Source organism: Syngnathus typhle, linkage group LG1 (genome assembly GCF_033458585.1).
Source record: "Syngnathus typhle isolate RoL2023-S1 ecotype Sweden linkage group LG1, RoL_Styp_1.0, whole genome shotgun sequence".
NCBI lineage: Eukaryota > Metazoa > Chordata > Actinopteri > Syngnathiformes > Syngnathidae > Syngnathus > Syngnathus typhle.
The window spans coordinates 17,179,697-17,200,752 of NC_083738.1; the positions used below are offsets into that span (position 1 = coordinate 17,179,697).

The window sequence follows — 21,056 nt, forward strand, 5'->3', positions numbered from 1 at the left end:
TTACGAAGGCATTCATGATGAATCTCATTAAAAACACTTTTGACCATTTTTGCGATGAATGGTGGATACGTGGTCATGGTTTTTCGCAACGATTGGGACACGTGTCCAATTCTTGATTCCTCCGTCTGTCTGTTCCATTTTTTCTTTTTGTCAGACTCTTAAAAGTGTGAGTAATTCAGTTTAAGATGCCTTGAAATCTACAGCTGTGTGCCACCTGTTAAGTCTAATATTTAATTCATTAAAAGTAACTAAGTAATATATTACTCTTTCATATTATCACGAAAACCGGATATTCTAAGCAAAAAAGTAGGCCTCCAAGGGACTTCCGTGTTGTTACGGAAAGTATAAGCCTTGTCAAGTGGCCTGGAATATAAACTTTTATTTCTGATACCTGGAAATGAAACATGACTGGTTACATATTTACAACTAACTCGCATCGCGTACAGGAGAGCAGAAAATGCAAACAGACACGAGTGCTTGGACTCTGGAAGCGAAGAACTATTCCCAACCAAAAGTCATTTGAATCTCAAAAACACACACCCAAAGAAAATTAAAATCTCCATTCTAAAGAAAATCCACATAAGCCTTGTGTGTGTAACACTGAATATAGTTCTATAGGTTTCATGTGTGACAGCTATGCTGGTGCAGTGCTTGCGGAGCGAATGAGGCTCACTGATGTCAGGTGACATGACAATTTCCAGGGGGATACTGGGAACATGCATTTGGATACCATGGAGCATTGCGGGAATCCGCCAAAAATCTGTAAGGTGTCCTTTAATTAATTTTCTTGACACTCCCTGTGCTGTGAGCATGAGCCCTGAGGATTTTTGAGGGGGAAAAAAAAGATGCTGCTATTGCAACTGTCTTGAAAGAAAACCAAACCTATGCAACAGACAATCCAGCGGACGACGTCTCTACCCGCGGCGAGTAAAACGGAATCACCGGCCTTCCGGGCAGACTGCACAGCAATGGTCGCACTTCCAACTCATATGGCATGCCAGTATCGGGACATGCGGCGCGTTGGCGAGCAGTGCTGTGTCGATTAAGCTTGTTTGCTCAGCTCGAGCAGTGCTGTGTCGATTAAGCATGTTTGCTTAGCTATTTTACATCAGGCTGTTTCGATGGTCAACGGAAGGAAAGCACATTTCACAGTAGCATATATTTCCTTGATGTTGAGTTTGTTAAATACATACATGGAACAAAACAAACGGCTTCTACTTGGGGAGAATCTTGCTGGTGGAGTTAGTCACACGTGGGCTGTTTCCACACCGATCCGTGGCGCTGGATCAAAGAGGTGCTTGAGGCAACAGTCTTACTCGAGTGCTACTGCACATCTGCACTAAAAGGTGTTCTCGTTGCCTTAAGAAAAACAAGCAGGTTTTTTTTTTTTTTTTTTTTTTTTTTAGAAGACAATGCAGCAAAAAAAAAAAAAAAAAAAAAGCCCAAAGAGCAAACACTATAAATAATCATCGTCACCATCATATTTCTGCTGCAAACAAGTTTGAATGAGTGATTCTCAGTCAAGCAACGTTTGGTTGTGAGGACATTCTTAATGACTCCTCATCTCACGGCAGGTTGCAGAGGGACCCTGAATTCTCCAGGGTGGCCAAAGGTCTCCCATGAGCACCGGGATCAAAGCTTACTGCTTGCAAGAATGGGTCAGGGGCAGGGACAGAGGAAGGAGGCAGGTCGTGGCTAATGGTCCTGGAGAAATGCAAGGCGCTCCAGAGAACTTCATCATCCTCTTTCCCAGCAAGCTATCAAAAGTAAATCTGCTTGGCGTGTGAAGGATTCTGCTCCATGGGGCAGTATGGGCATTTCAACCTGACAATACACAAAACATTAAGTGTGTGAGAAGGACACAATAGATCAAATCAACACATCAAATGAATGTTGACTTACTTCCCAGCATTGGTCAGTTTGTTGAGAGCATCTCTGGAGATGACGTGACCGCAGATGAGCTTCATGGGCGGGTTGCTCTCCGAGGTTTGTTGTCTGAGGATGGGGCAGGCAAACACCGAGTGGTACCAGCATTTCTTGCCAAGGTCAATTTCAATCTGGACAAGCAAGGCGGATTGGTAGAAGACTGTAAAGAATAGGGAAGCAACGCACTGGGGGAAAGAGAGCAAAACTCACGGGCAGCTCGTCTTTGTGCGTCCAGACACCGCTGCATTGCCGCTGCTCGATCACCTGCTTTATGTTCATCAGCACAGGCAAAGCCATGCAGCCTGAGGCAAAGCTGGGGGAATAAAGCACTTGGTCATGTCGCAACCGCAACAGATAAATCACGACATGAAAACTTGTAAAGTTTTACGTGGTTCCCATCAAACGCGGCAGGGGACTCACCTAACACTAAGAGGAGACTCTACAGAGAGGCCCAGTAAAGCGCATGCGTCCCTTGTGAAGATATTGCAGATCTCCGCCCACTGATTGGTTTCCAGCAAACTCCGGTATGGAGAGTTCTCAATGCCATGACGCAGGTACACAAGGCTACCCATCAGGATCTGAATATCTGCACGTGTGCAACACATAGGCGAGAGCTCAAATATATCATTTATATTGATTGGATATGATTATGCATCACTGTGTCAAAATGTAGGATGACCGCTTACAGGAAAGCAAGAATTCACGTTAAACGAGATGTATCGAAAATCTTCCCTTACCTCTCTGGTGCTGCGAAGCAAAGGGCTGAAAATGCCGAGCGTACTGTAGTGCTTCCATCTGATTGCTGATCCCCCCGCTGAGCAGACTGATAAAGTACAAGCGGTGCAATTTAAACTCTAAACTGCTGTTGAGGTCCAGAAGACGTTGGCGATTGGTCACTGCCCACCTAAAGTCGAGCAGAATAAAAGTTACAAAGGTCAGCATCGCTCATGGCGGGCGTCTTGCGCTTCATTCCAATACTGCATTGAGGGGCTGGGAAAGAGACGCGCATCAATTTGATAACTTTGCTTCAGCATCATCGAAACAATATCAACTATGGACGTCAACAAGCTTTTTCTTTTGCCGATGCAAGGTATCCTTCTGTGGTGCAGTCATAAAAACAATTCAATCTTTTGTAGCTTGATTTATAGATTGCGTGAAGATCAGGCAGTTCTAAAATGGAAGCAGATGATCAATGTGCAGTCAAATTCAACTTAACATACTCGAGTGCCGGCCTCAGGTTCTGCATCCTTAGCGCTTCCAGGATCCTGTTGAGCTCGAGGAAAGGCTGCTTCATGCTCATATCTATAACTACACCCGACTCCTGGAAGACAACGCACGCATGACATGGCAGCGCGGGAAAAACAAAAAGCCCTACACAACAATAATGATGATGATGGAGGGTAGATTCTTTACCTGACAAAGATCTTCCGCCACACTGAGCATGCCTTGTCTGTACAAATGCTCCACAATGGTTTCACTCAGGTGTTTTTGTCTCTCTGGAGTGTCCCACACAGTCTCTGCGACCACAGCACTAATCTCGGCGTCAAAATTCTGTAAAGACACGTGTCAGGTGTCAATGTTGTTGTTTTTTTTTTTTAAGCAAAACTGATCGCTATTCTTTACCCGGTCGATGGCTTTGCCCACTTTAGACACGCTGCCGTGAATGTCCTTATGTCGAGAGGCTAGCATCTGGACTGTCTCTTTGATATTCTTACAGCACTGAGCCATGGTCTGAGACAGGACTGAGAGATCTCCGTCTTGTACTCCTGCAAAATATATATATTTTTTAAATTAAATTTAAATAAATTAAATCAACATTTATCACACAGGAAAAGACTGATTGTCTTTTCAAAGAAAACTGTGTTTTCCTTACCAAATGCAACCAGCTGTCCTCGTATCTCACAGACGCTGCGCAGGAGTTCGTCCAGCCTCTCCTCCGACTGGTGCCCGTACATCACGAAGCGGTGAAGCACTTTCTCCAGCTCCCGCTCCACACACGCACACTGTTCCATGCTTCACACGAGACACACACACATACACGCACACTCACAGTTCCAAAACAGCACCTAGAAATGAAGAAAATAAGTGATAATCAAATTATGGCCATATAACAGTACATGGGTAAGCATTGTTTCTTCACATGGCTCTAAATGCCAATAACAACTTGGATGAACTAGGCTACACAAAAATGCTTAGTGAAAATGACTAAGAATGAACTGTGCTCTCGCTGACTACCGTTGCTTGCTCTTGCCACAGGAAAATGGTCTTGTCTGATTTAATCATCCTCTAATTTAATCTAAGAGGAACTACTGCGTGCACAACCACAATCTAAACAGTCTAAATATTCAATCGTATTAAGCAATTTGGATGTGTGAGACTTAACACGTGAATGCAAACATAGACAAGCAAACATTCACACTAACAATCTCACCTGAGAACAATTCACAGTGCCCAATCAACTTGCCATGCACGTTTTTGGAATGAAACCGAAGTACCCGGTGAAAATGCTTGCCAATTTTCTCACACGTTACAGACCATCCAGTAACTGAATCATTAGCAATTCGTTTGTGCATTGGTTAGTTCAGGTTACGAATGAACAGATACGTGTATATTTTATTACTAGCAAAAATTGGAGTTTTGAACACGGCAGGGAAGTATTTAAACTGCTGGTTTCCACTTCATACTACTACAGTCTACGATCAGGTCTGGTCTGTGTCAAGTCTTGGGGGCCTTGTGTTTACAAACGACGAAAGCTCATTTGATCATCGGACAATATGAAAGAACACCTGGAGATTGGTGAGTGTTAAAATGTATTAACCTTTTGTTGCAAGGACTAGATCACGATGTGATTTATTGTTTGTGTGCGTGTAGGTTAAACACCGTCTTTTACACAAGGCTAGCCGAGGCTCATTTATGCTAAAGGAACAACAGTTAATGTATGCTATTCCCATTGGGTGATTTTACACACCAACTGGGACACTTAGTCCAAAAAAAAGGACATATCTGTTACTATTAAAATGGGCATGTCGGAACGTCGTAGAACAGTGCAGACCGTAAACAAACCGTATCGAAGCTCGTCACTGCTAGCAGCTAATTTGTTAGCCAGCGGCTAAGTGACTTGTCAAGGCCTAAATTAACTCGGCAGGGAATGGCGACGTAGCCACTAATGCTTGTTAATAATTTCCCCGGCACATAACGTCTAAAGAACTATGAATAGTTATGAAGCTACGTTTTAAACAAAACCCACTTACCGATCTGGATTAGTTAGCAAACATTAGCGTTAGCCACTTGTCTGCAGTTGTTAGCAGTCCGAATGCGGATGTTCCTGTGTCGCATCATGACTTTACGTGATAACTTCACAGTAAAAGTCTTGCAGCCGCTTTGCAAGTCCAACAACTTTTGCTGCCTTCACAAAACTGCCTTCATCGAATAACTAAGGCAAAACATAAACAAAATAAAACAAAACACAAAGTAATTACTACCGGGGATAAAAATAATAAAAATCTAAAAGCATTATTTTGTGTTTGTTAGAAGGAGGGCGGCTCGATGGGTCACTAGTTAGTGTGCACGTCCGCCTCACAGGATGGGTCACTGGTTAGTGTGCACGTCCGCCTCACAGTTAGGAGACCCCCCCCCCCCCCCCCTGCATGTTTGCATGTTCTCCTCAAACCCGCGTGGGTTTTCTCTGGGCACTCCAGTTCCCTCCCACATCCCCAAAACATGCTTGGTAGGCGGGAGACATCCTGAACCGGTTGCCAGGGCACACAGAGACGAACAACCAACCGCACTCGCACTCACACCTAGGGGCAATTTGGAGTGCTCAATTGACCTTCCAAGCGTGTTTTGGGGATGTGGGAGGAAACCGGAGTGCCCGGAGAAAACCCACGCAGGCAAGGGGAGAACATGCAAACTCCACACAGGGAGGGTCAGAGGTGAAATCGAACCGGCACCCAACGAACTGCGAGGCGAACGTGCTAACCAGTGCCCCACCGAAACTGCATACATTTGTAATAAAAAAAAAAAAACATATATTGATTGATTGATTGATTGAATATTTATTGATCCCCAGGGGTGGGGAAATTCAGGCCCCAGCAGCATTCATACCACAGAGTGGGTATACAAAAGACGCACAAATGGCATGAGCGCAACTCAACAGGCTCTCATAAGGCTGCCACACAACGGCGCCACAAAGAAAGCCAGAAAGTGCTCAAGAGAAAAGCCATCAAAGCAAAACAAAGATAAAAGACAAAGGAAAAAAAGTAACTGTGGCCAACCAGCACCCCTCAATACAAGAGAACACCCCAAAACACACCAAATAGCCTCCACGGGGTCCATAGACAGGTGTAGGGGCAGTCCAGTTCAACGGCGCCCAATGGACCGTGGTCGTGAATCGGTGAAAAACATCACAAAGCAGGCAAACGTGTGAGCAGCGTCCTGGGCACCCAGTCGGGTGCACGTGCAGATGGTCACCACGGGGCTAGCATGGCGAAAGTCGTTGGTTCCGACGAGCACGAGGGAGCGGACTCCCCACAGGGGTTGCGGCTGCAAGGCCAAGGCGAGGGACCCGGTCATCACTGCCCGGATAAGCAGGAAGCCGCCGTAGAGTTACGCCGGTCTCGACCGATGATCCCGGTCCCAGGAAGAAAAAAAAACAATACAAAATATCCGATCCGAAGAGACACCGAGGTGCGGTAGAAGGCACCAGCATCGCCGAATGGACAAAAAGACAGAAAGAAAAAGGAGAAAAGAAAGAAATAAAGAGGAAAAGAGAGAACACTGCTGGGAGGCAGCCACTTACGGCGCCATACCGAAAGAAAGATATATATATATATATATATACAGATGTGAGTTTTTTGCGGAAAATGTTCCTTACAGATAGTGATTTCTTTTTCTGAAACAGTGAAGTGCATTGTATCGTGAACACGTCAAATTGGGTAATAATATGACACAATCTTCTGCTATAGTCCAGGTTCCCACTTGTTCCCCACAGCTTTGTGCTGTGATTTTTATTTACTTTTTTTCAAATGAATAGTAATTGGATATTTTTACCAAATCATGTCTGAGACCTTTTCTTATGACACTTGGCAACTGTTAATGTTAAACTGTGAGCAATTTACATAAAATATTTCCATTGACATGCTAACTTAATTCCAACCGTTTTGCTTTAGTGCTTGAGTTTCGTTGTACGACACTCACCTGTGTAATATGAATTCCCTCCTGAGATTTCCTCGACTTTGTCAAATGCCTTTGAACTCTAGTTCATATGATGCTCGAAACTGATCTCAGCTATTGCCGTAACAGGGTCCATCATCACACAATACTGTAAATGTGTGCATTTATTGAAAACTCTGGAAATTGGACAGGGGCAGAGTGGACAAAATATCTTACCATGGCACCTCCCACGCTGGGCAAATGAGTTAGCAACTTTGGCTTTGGCTGCAGTGAAATACTTTCCATTAGCATGTGACGAATGACTGAGATTTACAGCTGATCTCTTGAGGTATTAGGACAGACAGGTTTAGTCAGACTGACAGTAAACATATCCATTCAACCTCGCGTGGCTCATCGTATGTCTTCTGCCAACATAAATACAGTAAATGCTATGACCACCGTTTGTAGCATTGCTTTGTGATATGCGAACCACTGGCTGTAGTCAAAGATCCAGGCAATAGGAGACAAACTTGTGCATACCTTCCTCATGATGCGTGGAGGTAGCGTGCACAAGCAGCCTGTGTGTGTCTTGTCAAAGCTGGATAGGTTGCAGGCACCTTTGACCTGTCCTCCCCACACCTAAATCTTGAATGAATGAACACAGATATTGACATTTAACCGACAAGGATTAGGGAAAGCTGAAAAACACTTTAGTGAAGTATGTAGTCCATACAGTGCACTTTGTATTTGCTTTGCCCGAGCAAACAGCTAAAGCAATGGCTATCGGTCTCCGATAGTACGGTTCTATATATAGACGGGCCCTGTGACTGAGCTGGACCTAAGTGTCAGATTCCAGTTGCACTCATCCGTCATGACTGGATCAGCACCTGCTGCTAACTATAAACCCACCCGGCCCAGGGTTCACATGAGAGCCAATGCCCACCCGCACAGCTCAGCTCAGAGAAGAAAAGTCAAGAGCCAGGGTAGCCTCAGAAGGCACTTTGACCAAGGCCAACTCAAAGGGGAGGGGCAGAAATGAAGACGGGAGCACTGGAGGATGCAACGTGCAGGCGAGAGATGCCTCCATTGCTTTTTTATATTGAAGCCTGATCCATGCCACCGCACTGACCTGAAGCAGTGAGGCTCAGTCACATTTGGGTTTTCCAAAGCTACGAGTTAAGAGTGCTTGGATTTTAGGAGACACTTCCCTGGATCACTGGCAGACAGCCTAGAAGAGACCTATCTTTCTTTCCAAAGGTACAGCACAGGATATTCTGCGGTTTCATTGATGTAACATTTGAACTTTGATTCTTGTAAGGAAAAAAATAACACTTGTTTTTTGTACAATCTTTTCTTACCCCAACAAAATTAAAACTCATTCACCGCCAGCCCCTTTTACACTGTAATCCTACCATAGAAAAAAAGAAAAGAAAATATATGTATTTGGGATTGAATATCTTGATTCTTAAAATACATGGCTATACGTCATTGGCAGTAAATGAGTTTTAATGTATATTCTGGGCTTGTGTGTCTAATTGGGTTAGTTTGTCTTATTGTTACTGTTTCAATTTTCAATGTACAGCAATGCTATTATAAGAAAATCTAATTAAATGGTGTTTGGTTGTTAGTGCACTATTATTACATTATTGTTACAATATCATTGCTGATGACTAAAGACCACCTATCACAACAATATTATTTATTATTATCAAGTTTCTTTCTCTTCAAGCAGTATGTCAATGCTAATAAAAAATTAAGTGAATTTACACATCCCATCTCAATTCTACTTCAGGGAAAAAGCAAAAGCAAGCTAGAAGACAGACTGGACGGCCACGTTGAGACTTTGGTGCGTGTGGACTAGTGATGGACAGCTGGACTCTTCAAGGGGACAGCTACTCATTGCTGCGCAGTGCACCCCGCACACCATTTACCTTGTACCATCGGGACGGCACACCTAACCACGTTGAAATATTTGACATCACAAGTTCTCCAAGTCAACGCGGTACCATCTCTGAGACCACTTGCCTGTGTGACATATTTGGGGATGAATGTGAGTCACCCTCGGCCTCCAACAGTCCGGTCGTAGGATCATTTGTTCGTACCTCCTCGGTGACCGAGGTGGAGAGGACATCTGTCCGATCACCCTTGGCGGATGATTTAAATGACTCCTCAGGCTCGTACCACACCGCACCGGACTCCATTGAAGGAGAAGAGGAGTCTGATCTAACGACGAGAATTTACAGTCCCACACTGGAGGGTGAGTCCACTGAGTCCGAGCAGCCGGAAATCCTAGTGAGGTCGGAACTTTCTAAAACTAGTAGCTTTAGGGAGAAGACCCCTTCTCCTGGACACCAAAGCTCCTCTAGCCTCTGCTCACAGGAAATAGCCTCAGTTTCATGTTATTCCTCTGCCAAGACGAGATATTCACCCTCGTTGCTTTGTCCAGAGAGTGAACAAGTGGGACTCGCTCCTATGTTAAAAAGAGCAAGGAATAACAGTGAGCTCAGCTTGTCAAATCAATCTCAAACTCCAAGTCCTCGCTGTGAGCCAATGAACTGCGCTATCTCGTCCTCCTCAGAATCAGTCAACACAAAGATTCAGATTAGAGATACAAAACCTGAGCCAAGGGGGACACACCTTAATAAAAACACCAGTGTTTCACCTGTCCACAGCCCTGTTGATTTTTCTTATCAATCTTCAAATGTAGAATCCAGAGTTGACGTTTCATCTCACTTGCCTTTGTCAGGATATCCAAAATCCCAGCTGGAAGAAAGACTGCTCTGTTCTGAACTGAATTTTAGTTCCTCCTTACCTAACTCTCAAGCATCATCACCTTTAAAAGAGCTGAGCAGAAGGCTTTCCCTGCCCAATCTTACGAGCACAGGCTTAACGCCAAGTCCAGAAATAAAAAGCTCTGAGTTCACAGATCTCAGCTCAACAGAAATTGACTTTAAAAACACTGAGTTTGGCACCACCATCTCAACAGCTTCCACAAGATACACTCCCTCCCCCACTATTATATCATTCAACCCATATCCTGTGGATGGTGGTGGTGTGTCTGAATTAAAGCATAGTACTTGTTTAGCACCTGACCTGCTTAGTGCACCGTTAGCACTCCCCAAAAATGGGTCAAGAACCTCCTCACCTGGACACTCAAGACCAAATTCAGCATCTGAAATAATCACCAAGGTCTGTTCCCCTGTCATCAGTTATAGTTTGTCTCCATCACCCGGTGTCAGGAGCATCTGTTCTTCCATCGAGAGCACACACACAGCTCATTCACCTGAAATCCGGATCACGCCATCATCCCCTGAGGCCAAAAGGAAAGAAAATACTTCTGAAGAGCAAACAGCATCAGAGTCCCCTCTTTTAGAGTGGGCCCCAACAAGGAGTCTCACCACCTCCCCTGACATCACTGGGATGCCTTATTCTGTAGTTCTACCAAGGGAGGGGGACACTTCCCCTTTTCCCGAGCTCTGTCGTCTCCCGACTGCTGAGACTGATACCGCACGTGTATCGCCTGCAATAATGAGCCCCTCCCCTAGTAGAGCGAGTTCACGACAAGACTCGTCTCCCACATCAGGCTTTTCAGGCTCTGAGCTACAGGCTGAAATATCTCAGTCCAGCTCGCACACATCTTCACCCCAGTCAATGTGTTGCACTCCCTCACCTGAGCTGAGATACCAGAGCTTAAATTCTTCACCTGAGCTCAAAAGTAGAGATCCATCACTTGCTACAGCGTCTCCAGTAAACAGATCTAATCAATGTTTGCCATTAATCCTTTGCCCTGAATACAACACACATTATTTACAGCCTACTCCTCCTTTGGATACATCTGGGGGGGTTACCTTTTCCCTTCCCCACCATCACATAGGGTTGGAAACACAGAGCATTCCACCTGAATTTGAATTGGAAAAAGAAGATGAAACGTCTGGAACCACAAATAGTTCCCCAAACGTGCCAATTCAGTCGCTGGTATCTAATTCGCCTTTTTTAACCGAGGAAAAGTTTGACCAGGCATTGATTCAGCGGCAACCGAGGGACAGACTTACGCCAAAGGAAATACCTGTCGCTGGTTTGACGTCCTTGTCTCGGGAATATCAAAACACCGGGACTATAAATCATTCTACTAGCCCCACAATTGAAAATAAGTCATTTCCTCATAATTTTGCGTTCACTAATATGGGAAGGGTTCATCATATTTCTAACAAAGCCAAATCTCTGCAGAGAGAAGAAAGACGACTGCACCACCACACACATCATTCATTTAAGTCAAATTCCACATCTGAACATTCGAGACAAAAACGTGGTGACAGAATGAGGTTTGCATCGAATATGGCCCACCATATAAACAGGAGGAAAACTCCCTCTCCCCCATTAACCCGATTTACCCCTGTGCACATTATAGAACCTGAGAAACCACGCCGACAGTGGCAGAACAGAGCCCCCTCTGACTTTGCAGCATCCTCACATAGTGGTTATTTGAAGAAGACTGTATCAAATAGGGAAAGCCCCGATATTGTCCCTCTTGACGATAATAATAGTCAGCCCCACCGTGTCCGACTTGGGAACCAATTGGAACTGGAGAGGAAAATTGAGCTGGAGAGGAAGAGAGAAAGGCTGAGGGAAAGGGGGATGAAGAAAGAAACAGACAGGGAGGGGTGGGAAATTGAAAAGGGGGAGGAGTGGCAAAGGGATGCTGGTTACAGAGAGGAACAGGCTGAGCTGTCATTCAATGCCAAGAATAGAAAAGGGCCTGTTAGTCGCAGTACAGCCCCCACAAGCACGGAGAGCTGTCAGGGGCTGCCAACACCGCATTCCTATTCAGAGGGTTTGCTTGCCACCAGACGGCCACAGGACCAGACAAGTCAACTTAAACTCGCTCCTCAGCGAGACAAAAGTGCTGGTCTGACCAAGCGGCTTCAGAATCCTGCGCCATCAAACAAGTTCTGTCCTCGATCGGTCACAAACAGGCCTGGACGAAGTTCAAGTTCAAGCATGGGAAGTGAGTTGGATGAGGCAGACAATGAGGTGAAGTGGCTTACAGACGTGGCTTTTCGTAGCCTGTCCAGCCCCGAGGTGGATTACCTTGATATGTACAACTCCAGTCATCGATCATCTACCAACATCTCGCAGCCCTCTACTCAGGAGAGCCCGGCGGTGATCAGTGGGGCCTGGCCGACCTATGCTGATTTCAGGGGTTCCGCTTCAAGACTGGACAGTGATGAATTCTCACTACAGCAGCAATCTCTGTACCGTACCGACGGAATCGATCCAGACCGCTGCTATGAGAGGGGAAGCTTTGAGTGCATTGATGTGGCTGTGGAAAGAGAAGACACTAGGAAGGTCACAAGAGGAGTACCAAAAAGACAGATTCAGTTGAAGAGGAAGGAGAGCGTGGATGACAGTAGTGAAAATAACAGTCCAGGACTTCCTGTGATGGAGAACAACCCCTCGCTTCAAAGGCATTGCCAAGAGGCATTGTTGAGACAGTACAGTTCACCAGCAGCAGAGCAAGACGGCTACGCTCCAGAGCACAGTCCTGATCCTGTGCACAATGAAAGAAAATTGCGACTTCCAAGACCTATTTCTCTGGATGAAACATGCTCTAAGACAAAGATGGCCACTTGCCTTATCAAGAGTGTTCTGTCGAAAAAGATGCAAAGTGTTGATAAACCATCTGATGAGCCAGATGGAGATGAAATGAATCCAAGTTCGAGGGAAAGTAACACGACTGAGGAGCCCCAGGAATGTGACAACTCAAATCCTACTCTGTCCTCTAACTACGATCGTCCCTGTGAAGTTTTCGCTTTGAAAGAAGAACAAAGAGATGACATCAGACCAGCAAAGAACTTTGTCAAGAAATCCAAGAACTGGCCGAGCACAGACGACAGCGACAGACTTTCTAACCATTTTCACACTGACGACCAACTGTGGGCTTCTCAAGAGGGCAATACAACTGCACCGGCATCTGAAATTAGATCCAAACTTAGCGTTCCTTTGGATACCTTACAGTCAAAAGGTGGAATAGAACACATAGATGACAGTAAAACATTGCAAGGAAGAGAGGGAGCTGACTCACCTAATGCCATTACCGGGAATACAGGAGCTCCTTCTGCTACCGGAGCCTTCAGCGCACAGGTCAGGATGACAAGGCAACATCGAGAGTGTGAAAACACAGAGGTCCATAAACAACTGCAACTGAGTGACAAGAACTGCCACGTGACGCAGAAAACAGAAGAGATTCCATTTCAAGGCAACAAGAAAAAGAAAGCTTCTCTCAATGTGTGCCTTACACCTGAGGCAGACAACAATCGAGACAGATCTTTACCAGATATACGTTTCGGACAGCACCGGAAAAAGGTCCAAGAAACCAATGCGGATCTCAAAATGGATGAAGATGATGGGGATGAAGATAATAAAGTTAAGGGCCCTATCCACAAAGTTCGAGATGTTAGGAGACTTGTAAAGAACACATATAATCTCTCTTTTAAAGCAACTAGCCGCACATCACCCTCGGATCTCGCTGAAGAAAGGAATGAACATTTGAACGGTGGAAACAAGGATAGAATTAAAGAGGATGCTTTTAAAGCAACTAGCCGCACATCACCCTCGGATCTCGCTGAAGAAAGGAATGAACATTTGAACGGTGGAAACAAGGATAGAATTAAAGAGGATGCGGAAGAAACAGACAAAGGACGTACAGCAGAGTTATGCGAGGAAAGGACCAACAAGAAGTGTATGGTGGAGCGGAGAGATGAAAAGTTGTCGACATTTTTGCAGAGCGAAGAGAAGCTTCCATCTCAACTACACCCAATGCAAATACAATGCAAGGCAGTTTGCTGGAAAAACGACAAAACCAAAATCTCTGAAGACTCAAATAACCATACATTGGGCTCTTCAAAAAGAGAGCAGGACAAGACCTCCTCCAAAACAGACACACAGTGGGGGATGCAGGATCCAGCAGCTTGCGGAGCAACTAGCAAATCGTGGCAACGCAACTGTAGTACGGATGCACAATCGCTGAAGGCGGACAGTGAGGACAAGCCTGTGGTTGTGAGAACAGACAGGAAACCTCCCATGCTAGGAAGTCTCCCCAAACTTCCCAGTAAGGAAAGAGAAGTGTCCACTGCTGTCGTTTTGATAAGAGATGGATCCAGCCAGGCAAAGCCATGTGTAGGACTTACTCAGGAAGAGGTCCCAACTCTTCTCCAGCCCTCATCGTCACCTGAGATCACAACTACTGGCAACACCCCGAGCAGTAGTAGTCACTCAGTTTCCATGTTATTAAAGGAGAAAGGCTACCAAGCTGATATTGGCGCAGTGGTGGGTGATAGCCAGAAGACAACTGAAGAAAAGGGGGTCCCGCGTAAACATGTCAACTGCTTGGAGATCCCACTACAGACACCCTCGGATGGTGGATCTGAGGCACCTCAAGACAAGACTGTTTGTGCTTTGTCCACTGTGCCGAGCCCTTCGTTGCTGTCTGACCATGAAAATAAACCCCCAAAGACCAGAGAGGACGAGGGGGCCTGCATCGAGCAAATGACAACCAGCTCATCAGGAAATCAGCCAGACCACCTTTCAATTCTCAGCAAACACAAGGAACACAAAGATTTTGAAGTGATGAAAAGACAAGACTTGACTTTCCCCCCAAGGTCACCTGGGGTACGACGTTTCAGACCTCAGCCCCTTGAGTTGAAGTCACTTTCTAAATGGATAACAAAGCCAGAGATGACTGCAAATAACCCTCCAAGTGGACCGCAAACCATTCAAGTTAAATCCATTGCTAAAAATTCAGAAAAGCCAGCCGTACCTCCAAAACCAACTTGCAAATTTAAACCTGTGGATTTAGGAGCAAAGACTAATGAAGCGCCCGAATCAGCTATTCAGAACATAAAACCTCAAAGTGAGGAACGGCCTCAAACAATAGTAGTGTCATCGCCCACAATCTACAGAAAGATCCCCAGTGAGTCCTCCTCAGTGTCCTCCCAAACGAGAAAACTAGCTGTGTCTGCTGTATCCAGCCTTAAACCTCCATCAAGCAAAATGACTACAACTCTGTCAAACCCGGCCACATCTTCATCAAGCAAAGATGCTTCAAAAGGTCAGTGGCAGCAGCAGCAATGGACAGAGCCTGTGAGATCCACAGCTGCAGCATCAGCGCTTCTCCCTAGTATTACCTCAAGTCAAGATTCAAATAATGATCAGGTTGCAAAGCGGGTGCCCGAACCATCTTTAACAGGAGCCAGACATACACATTCTGCTGTTGTGGAGCCAAACATGGATGGAGCAGATGTGACATCTTCAAGCAATACCAAACCACCTGCTGCTGTCTCCACAACACAAGCCCCAGGATACAATCAGCGGCAATATCTTGGGTCATTGTCCAAGGAACACACCCAAATGGCCGCTGACCCACATTTTTATGGCTCCGATGACCCTCCAAGCTATGATGAAAGAGAGAGCTTTAGTCCACTCATGCCAGATTTGACCCACCGGCGTTTAAATCGGTATCACAACTCTTCCTACCCTCTTCCCTGTTCCTGTACAGCTGGCTGCCCTCCTCAGCCATCTTTACCTCCGCATGCTTCTCATCATCACCACAGCCCACACAACCTCACCCCACCAGCGCCTCCACACTCCCCAGGTAGCGGGATACCATACCAAGCCCCCCAGCCTGTCGTCCGTCCCCACCATTTCAGAGCTGATCCTCAGCCCTTGAACTTCCAGCCCAGCTCATCGCCAAAGTCAAATCCTCTTGGTCCAAGCCAGCTGCCCGCCATGTACCAGCCTCCCTCATGTCCTCCCCACCCCTCGCTCATGCCCAGTGACCCCCGGCGACTCCCTCTCCATCGATCCCCGCAGCAGCAGCAGGCAAGCATGCCTGGTGCTCCTTACAGCGATCCCGGGCACAGCCACTCCCCTGGCCTTGCGCCCATGGATCCCCAATACATATGTGGGCAGTATGGCTCAGAGTATGGGGGTGACACCTCCAGTTTGTACTCAGAGAGCAGCTATGGACAGGCACCTCGAAGAGTCCTCTTGGATCCTGAGACGGGGAAGTATTTTTATATTGAGGTGCCAATGCAGCCCTTAAGGAAGATGCTGTTTGACCCAGAAACTGGGCAGTATGTGGAAGTTCTCATCCCCCAGCAAGGCATGTCGCACTCAAGCCTATATCCTCCATCAGCAGCCCCATACACATCTCTTCACAACCCCAACATGTATGGCTCAGCTCCACAGTACATGCCCTATGCCGCTCACCCTCCCACGGCTCATCCCCAGCCTCAACACCAGCCGCCTCGATATCCCGAAGCCTTATCTGCAGCGACAATACACCCAAATGGGGCCGGTGGCAGCTACAGGAATTGTTCTGGGCAGGGATCCAAACCAGAGGCCTCAAACCATCCACCACTGGACCAGAGCTACCTGGGGGGAATGTACTATGTTCCCACAGGGATGAATACAGGCTCCAACCCCACCACACCAGTCTACTACCATAAACATCCAGCCAGCCTTCCCCCGTCAGGGGGCAAAAGGTCCTGAAATAGCGGACACCAGCCGTCTCGCTGGAGCCTGTGAAGTTTTAAATACACACTGTATAAAGTAGGTGCCTAATGTTAGCTTGTCATGTTATTTGAGTTTTCATGTTGCAATTGAAGACAGCACTTCGGTGTGTTGTTTCTCCACTGCCCTCTTGTCTGTCGAGCTGCTTTATTAAAATAAGAAACTGCTTTTGAGATAATGCCTCTTAAACATGAATGCGGGTGAGAAAGGTGATGTTATTATTATTATAAACACCAGAACAGATCCACAAATACTTTGTCATTTTTGATACAAGACAATTTTAACTTACTTGCTGAAGTTCTGAAACAAAACAGGCAAGCGTTTTCTGGACTTTGCCAAAGAAATGTCTCCCAAGAAATTTGTAAATGCTGTTGTAAAAGATATCCAGTCACTTTGTCAAACGGAAAACTGAGTTGTGTCCATGACATCTACGTATGACAACAATCTCAATAAACCATGTCACATATATGCTTTTTTTTTTAACTCGTTCTTTCTCACACTTCAGGGGTAAGTTAGTATTGCACCCGAACACTATTGTACTTTTCCTGAACAAGTTTGTGGGTGTGCCGAGGCCGCTCTCAGCTGACATGGTGAGGGGTGGGCAAGACCTTGGACTGGTTGGCAGACTATCTCAGGGGCATAAAGAGAAAAGAAACATTGACATTTATCCATATGTATAATATAAAGTGTTGCATGTTTTAGAATGTAGCAGGAAACCAGAGTACTTGGGGAAAACACATTCAGACAGACAGATTAGTTCTGAATATTAAACCCATAACGCACATCCATTGAACACAGGAATCGACTCGCCACACAAAGGCCAATTCCTATATAATTCCTGTAATAACAATCATTTTTATTGTTTATCGTGACATGTTCCAGTTTGTTGAGCAAATTAACTGAAAATGTAAAAATATTTTTCAAATAGTCATACATTTACCGTATTTTTCAGAGTATAAATCGCGTTTTTTTTCCATAGTTTGGGTGGGGGGGCGACTTATACTCAGGAGCAACTTATATGTGAAATTATTCACAAATTTTCAAAATTCAAAAATCCACGATGTAGTCAAACCATGATAAATGAACTGCGATGTAGCGAAGGATCATTCGCTAATTTGAACTGCAACTGACGATGTCAGCGGCACGGCGCACATGTGGCGTTGTTTACATAAAGGACAAAGAATTCGATCGAGTGATTCAATGGTTTGGAGTGACACGGATGGTTTGAGAATTTTGTTGTTTATATAATAGTTATTTGATGTATAGTTTATATATCTTTATATGGGCCTGTGGAATAATTTGAAGTGCAACTGATGACAAGTCCGACGTCAGCGGCGCACACGCGGCGTTGTTTCCATAAAGGACGAAGAATTCGATAGATGGATTTAATGATTTGGAGTGACACAGATGGTTTGATAAAGGTGCTATTTATGTTATAGTTATTTGGATAGCTCCTCGTTTGTGTTCATGTCACGTTAGCATACCGTATCGTTTAGCCTGGTGTTGCTGGTTCATGTCTGTTCTTGGTGTTGGATTTTGTCAAATAAATTTCCCCTAAAATGCGACTTAAACTCCGGTGGGACTTATATATGTTTTTTTCCTCTTTATTGTGCATTTTATGGCTCATGCGACTTGTACTCCGGAGCGACTTTTTGTCAGAAAAATACGTAATAGTAATAATGTTTAACTTTTTGAATTAAACAATTTACTACAACATTTTAGTATATTACTTGAAAATGAAAAATTCAATATTTAACGTAAACTGGTGAGCTTGTGACGTTTGCGTTTAGTCCTGGGTGTCGACGAAAAGGCGTTTAAACGTCAGCAGTGGATTTACATAACCATCAATGTACCCAAGTGACCGCTAGAGGGTGCCACAACCCAACAAAACACCCTTTTACTACAACTCCCTGCTTGAAACGTGACAGTGGTAATTGAAAGCAGATTAAAGTTTTAACTCGTGTCTTGCCTTTGATGTGAGTGGAAGGAAAATGAACGAGGCGAATCCTACTATGAGTTTTGTTTCGTTCCCTTAAGTGCAAATAAATATGTCAGGGTATCATTAAAATATTGTAACTAAGGTCAAATAAAAGATAAACTCAACAAGCTGAAGAAACAAAAACAGCACTATGGCATTGGTTATGCTGCAATGCATTATGCCATGACTTCCAATATATCGTTCCTTTAGATCAAATAATTATGAAAATATTTACTATTTGTAGTAGTGGGTAATAGTAATAGTAATATTACCATCATTACAGAAATGTAAGATGCAATAGTATATTCAAATTTTACTGAAAGAAATGACAACAGCATGGAAACCACTGTCAACATATTGAACAATGTTAAATTAATCCCTCTCTGACAGTGTCAAGCAAAAGTGATCATTAGCTTTGTAATAGTGAAATTTGAGCAACGGCTCATTGTTTTCACTTCTGCGTCTGTCTCCTGCTACATGATGCAAGGAAAACCCATCTGCTCAATATAATAGAAATGAAATGATGAGTGGTTTATGTTCCGGTTACCTTCAATGATGGTATTATTACATAAGAAATAAACTTTGATCCAAATCTGTCACACTGTGAGACACTAAGGTTCAGTGGTAGCGCAGAGCCTTGATCTTGTGCGGTCACCATTTTGATCACGGTAGCCACACCTTAGGAACACAGACTGTAATCTACGTCTGACACGCCTTGGTGCACAATCACTTCTAGACACACACATTTACGGTACACATGTGTCATGAGTTGATTCGTGATTTGAAATAAAGACCAAAAAAGGCTACTGTTCTATATAGCACGGTTGAAAATGTGGTCAACAGAACAAATGGAAAAGTTGCCTGTCTTCGCTGTCTTGCTGCTATCAGAAAGGAGAAAACGTGTCGTGTTGCTATCAGGAAGGTGAAAATGTGTAGGTGGCATGGGCAATGCCGTATGATAAGAAGCCAGTTTAAAGGGGTAATAGGACAATGTTTGGTTTGTAAGATGTTTCCTTGTGTTTTTAAACCTCCTTTTGTGGAGGAGTTCGGAACTTTGTAACCACCCCCCATCTGCCGATTACTGTATTGTTGACTCAGAGTGAAGTTGAACAGGTTCTTGTTGTTTTGTCTCTGTGTGATATAAACTATAAATTATTTCTGCAGTTTCCCCGGTCAATCATCTCCCATTAGTTTTATTAACAGTAAAAACAATAAATACATAAATAAATAATAAAATATAAACGACGATGCGGCCCGCAACAAAAATGAGTTTGACATCCCTGGTCTAGGGCATAGATTGCCTTTCACCCCAAAGTCTGCTGCTGTAGGCTCTCGCTCCCCTCAACCCTCAAAAGGACAAATGGTTCAGAAAATGGATGAAATGATTAAAATGTAAAATTTAAAATGACCAAAATGAAGACACCAGTCATTAACCAGCTCAGTGGACTAGTGGTAGTGTCCATCCAGAGACTGGAAGGTTGTGGGTTCAAACCCCGGCCGGGTCATACCAAAGACTATAAAAATGGGACCCATTGCCTCCCTGCTTGGCACTCAGCATTAAGGGTTGGAATTGGGGGGTTAGATTACCAAATGATTCCCGAGCGCAGCGCCGCTGCTGCTCACTGCTCCCCTCTCCCCCAGGGGATGGATCAAAATCACACGGGGATGGGTCAAATGCAGAGGACAGATTTCACCACACCCAGATGTGTGTGTGACGATCATTGGGACTTTACTTTAATATTTGGCTATTTTGGCGTTTTGAAGAAAATCCCTGTTTTCTTTAGCACAGCATGGACACAAAATGGAAAAGAAATGGAAAGGTTAAGTATAGATATTGTTGTGTAATCCCACTAACCTCCAGGGTTCTCTGACCTCTGCTTTATTTAACAGTCGAACAGTGATGGAGGTCTGAGCTCGATTGAGTCCCATTATTTTTTTTAATCAAATTATCCCCAACAGACCCACAACTTTTACAACTTAAAGATAAAAAAAAAATGAATTTATTAGAATTGTATTCGACCTAGACTTGTGTGCACAGGACCTGCGAATGAAGTAGTGTCTACGTGTGACCCTGTGTCTGGTTTGCCACACATCAAGGGTAAATCACCTATTACCAAAGGTCATAAAATAGTAAGAGTCATATTTGCTGCTTGCATGACTCACTAAATCAGACAAGAGACAACACTTTCTCAACAAAAAGGTGGCAAAGTGAGCCAGAGTGAAGACTGTCCACCGGAAGGCTTATGTTACCTGCATGTCCATAAAAGGGATTGACTTCCATGTCAACGCACACGCATGTGCCAGCGTGTAACATTGTGACAGGCACTGAGTGAGTAAGGCAAAAAGAGAGATAAGGCAAAAGGGTGGTGCCTTGTGAACACCTGAAACCGCGCCATCCGGCCTTCATTTTGTTGCCTAGCAACCGTATACT

General features: G+C 44.7%; 2 protein-coding genes across 3 annotated transcripts; one reads left to right on the plus strand and one right to left on the minus strand.

Annotated features, from left to right (window-relative positions):
- Positions 1-361: 361 nt before the first annotated feature.
- rmnd5b (required for meiotic nuclear division 5 homolog B) lies at positions 362-5,310 on the minus strand. The gene is made up of 10 exons (XM_061278730.1): positions 5,178-5,310; positions 3,800-3,992; positions 3,550-3,692; positions 3,340-3,477; positions 3,147-3,247; positions 2,664-2,830; positions 2,347-2,512; positions 2,137-2,239; positions 1,903-2,057; positions 362-1,824 (listed from the first exon to the last, which is right to left on the minus strand). The coding sequence occupies exons 2-10, from the start codon at positions 3,936-3,938 to the stop codon at positions 1,761-1,763; spliced, it is 1,176 nt and encodes a 391-aa protein (XP_061134714.1). The 5' UTR covers positions 3,939-3,992; positions 5,178-5,310; the 3' UTR covers positions 362-1,760.
- Positions 4,602-17,115, plus strand: si:ch73-43g23.1 (uncharacterized). Of its 2 annotated transcripts, none has more exons than XM_061278318.1 (2): positions 4,602-4,722; positions 8,870-17,115. In XM_061278318.1, the coding sequence occupies exon 2, from the start codon at positions 8,941-8,943 to the stop codon at positions 16,624-16,626; it is 7,686 nt and encodes a 2,561-aa protein (XP_061134302.1). In that variant the 5' UTR covers positions 4,602-4,722; positions 8,870-8,940; the 3' UTR covers positions 16,627-17,115. The 2 variants fall into 2 exon arrangements, with proteins under 2 accessions (XP_061134302.1, XP_061134212.1); XM_061278228.1 differs by lacking the exon at positions 4,602-4,722 and adding an exon at positions 7,913-8,334.
- The last annotated feature ends 3,941 nt before the right edge of the window (positions 17,116-21,056 follow it).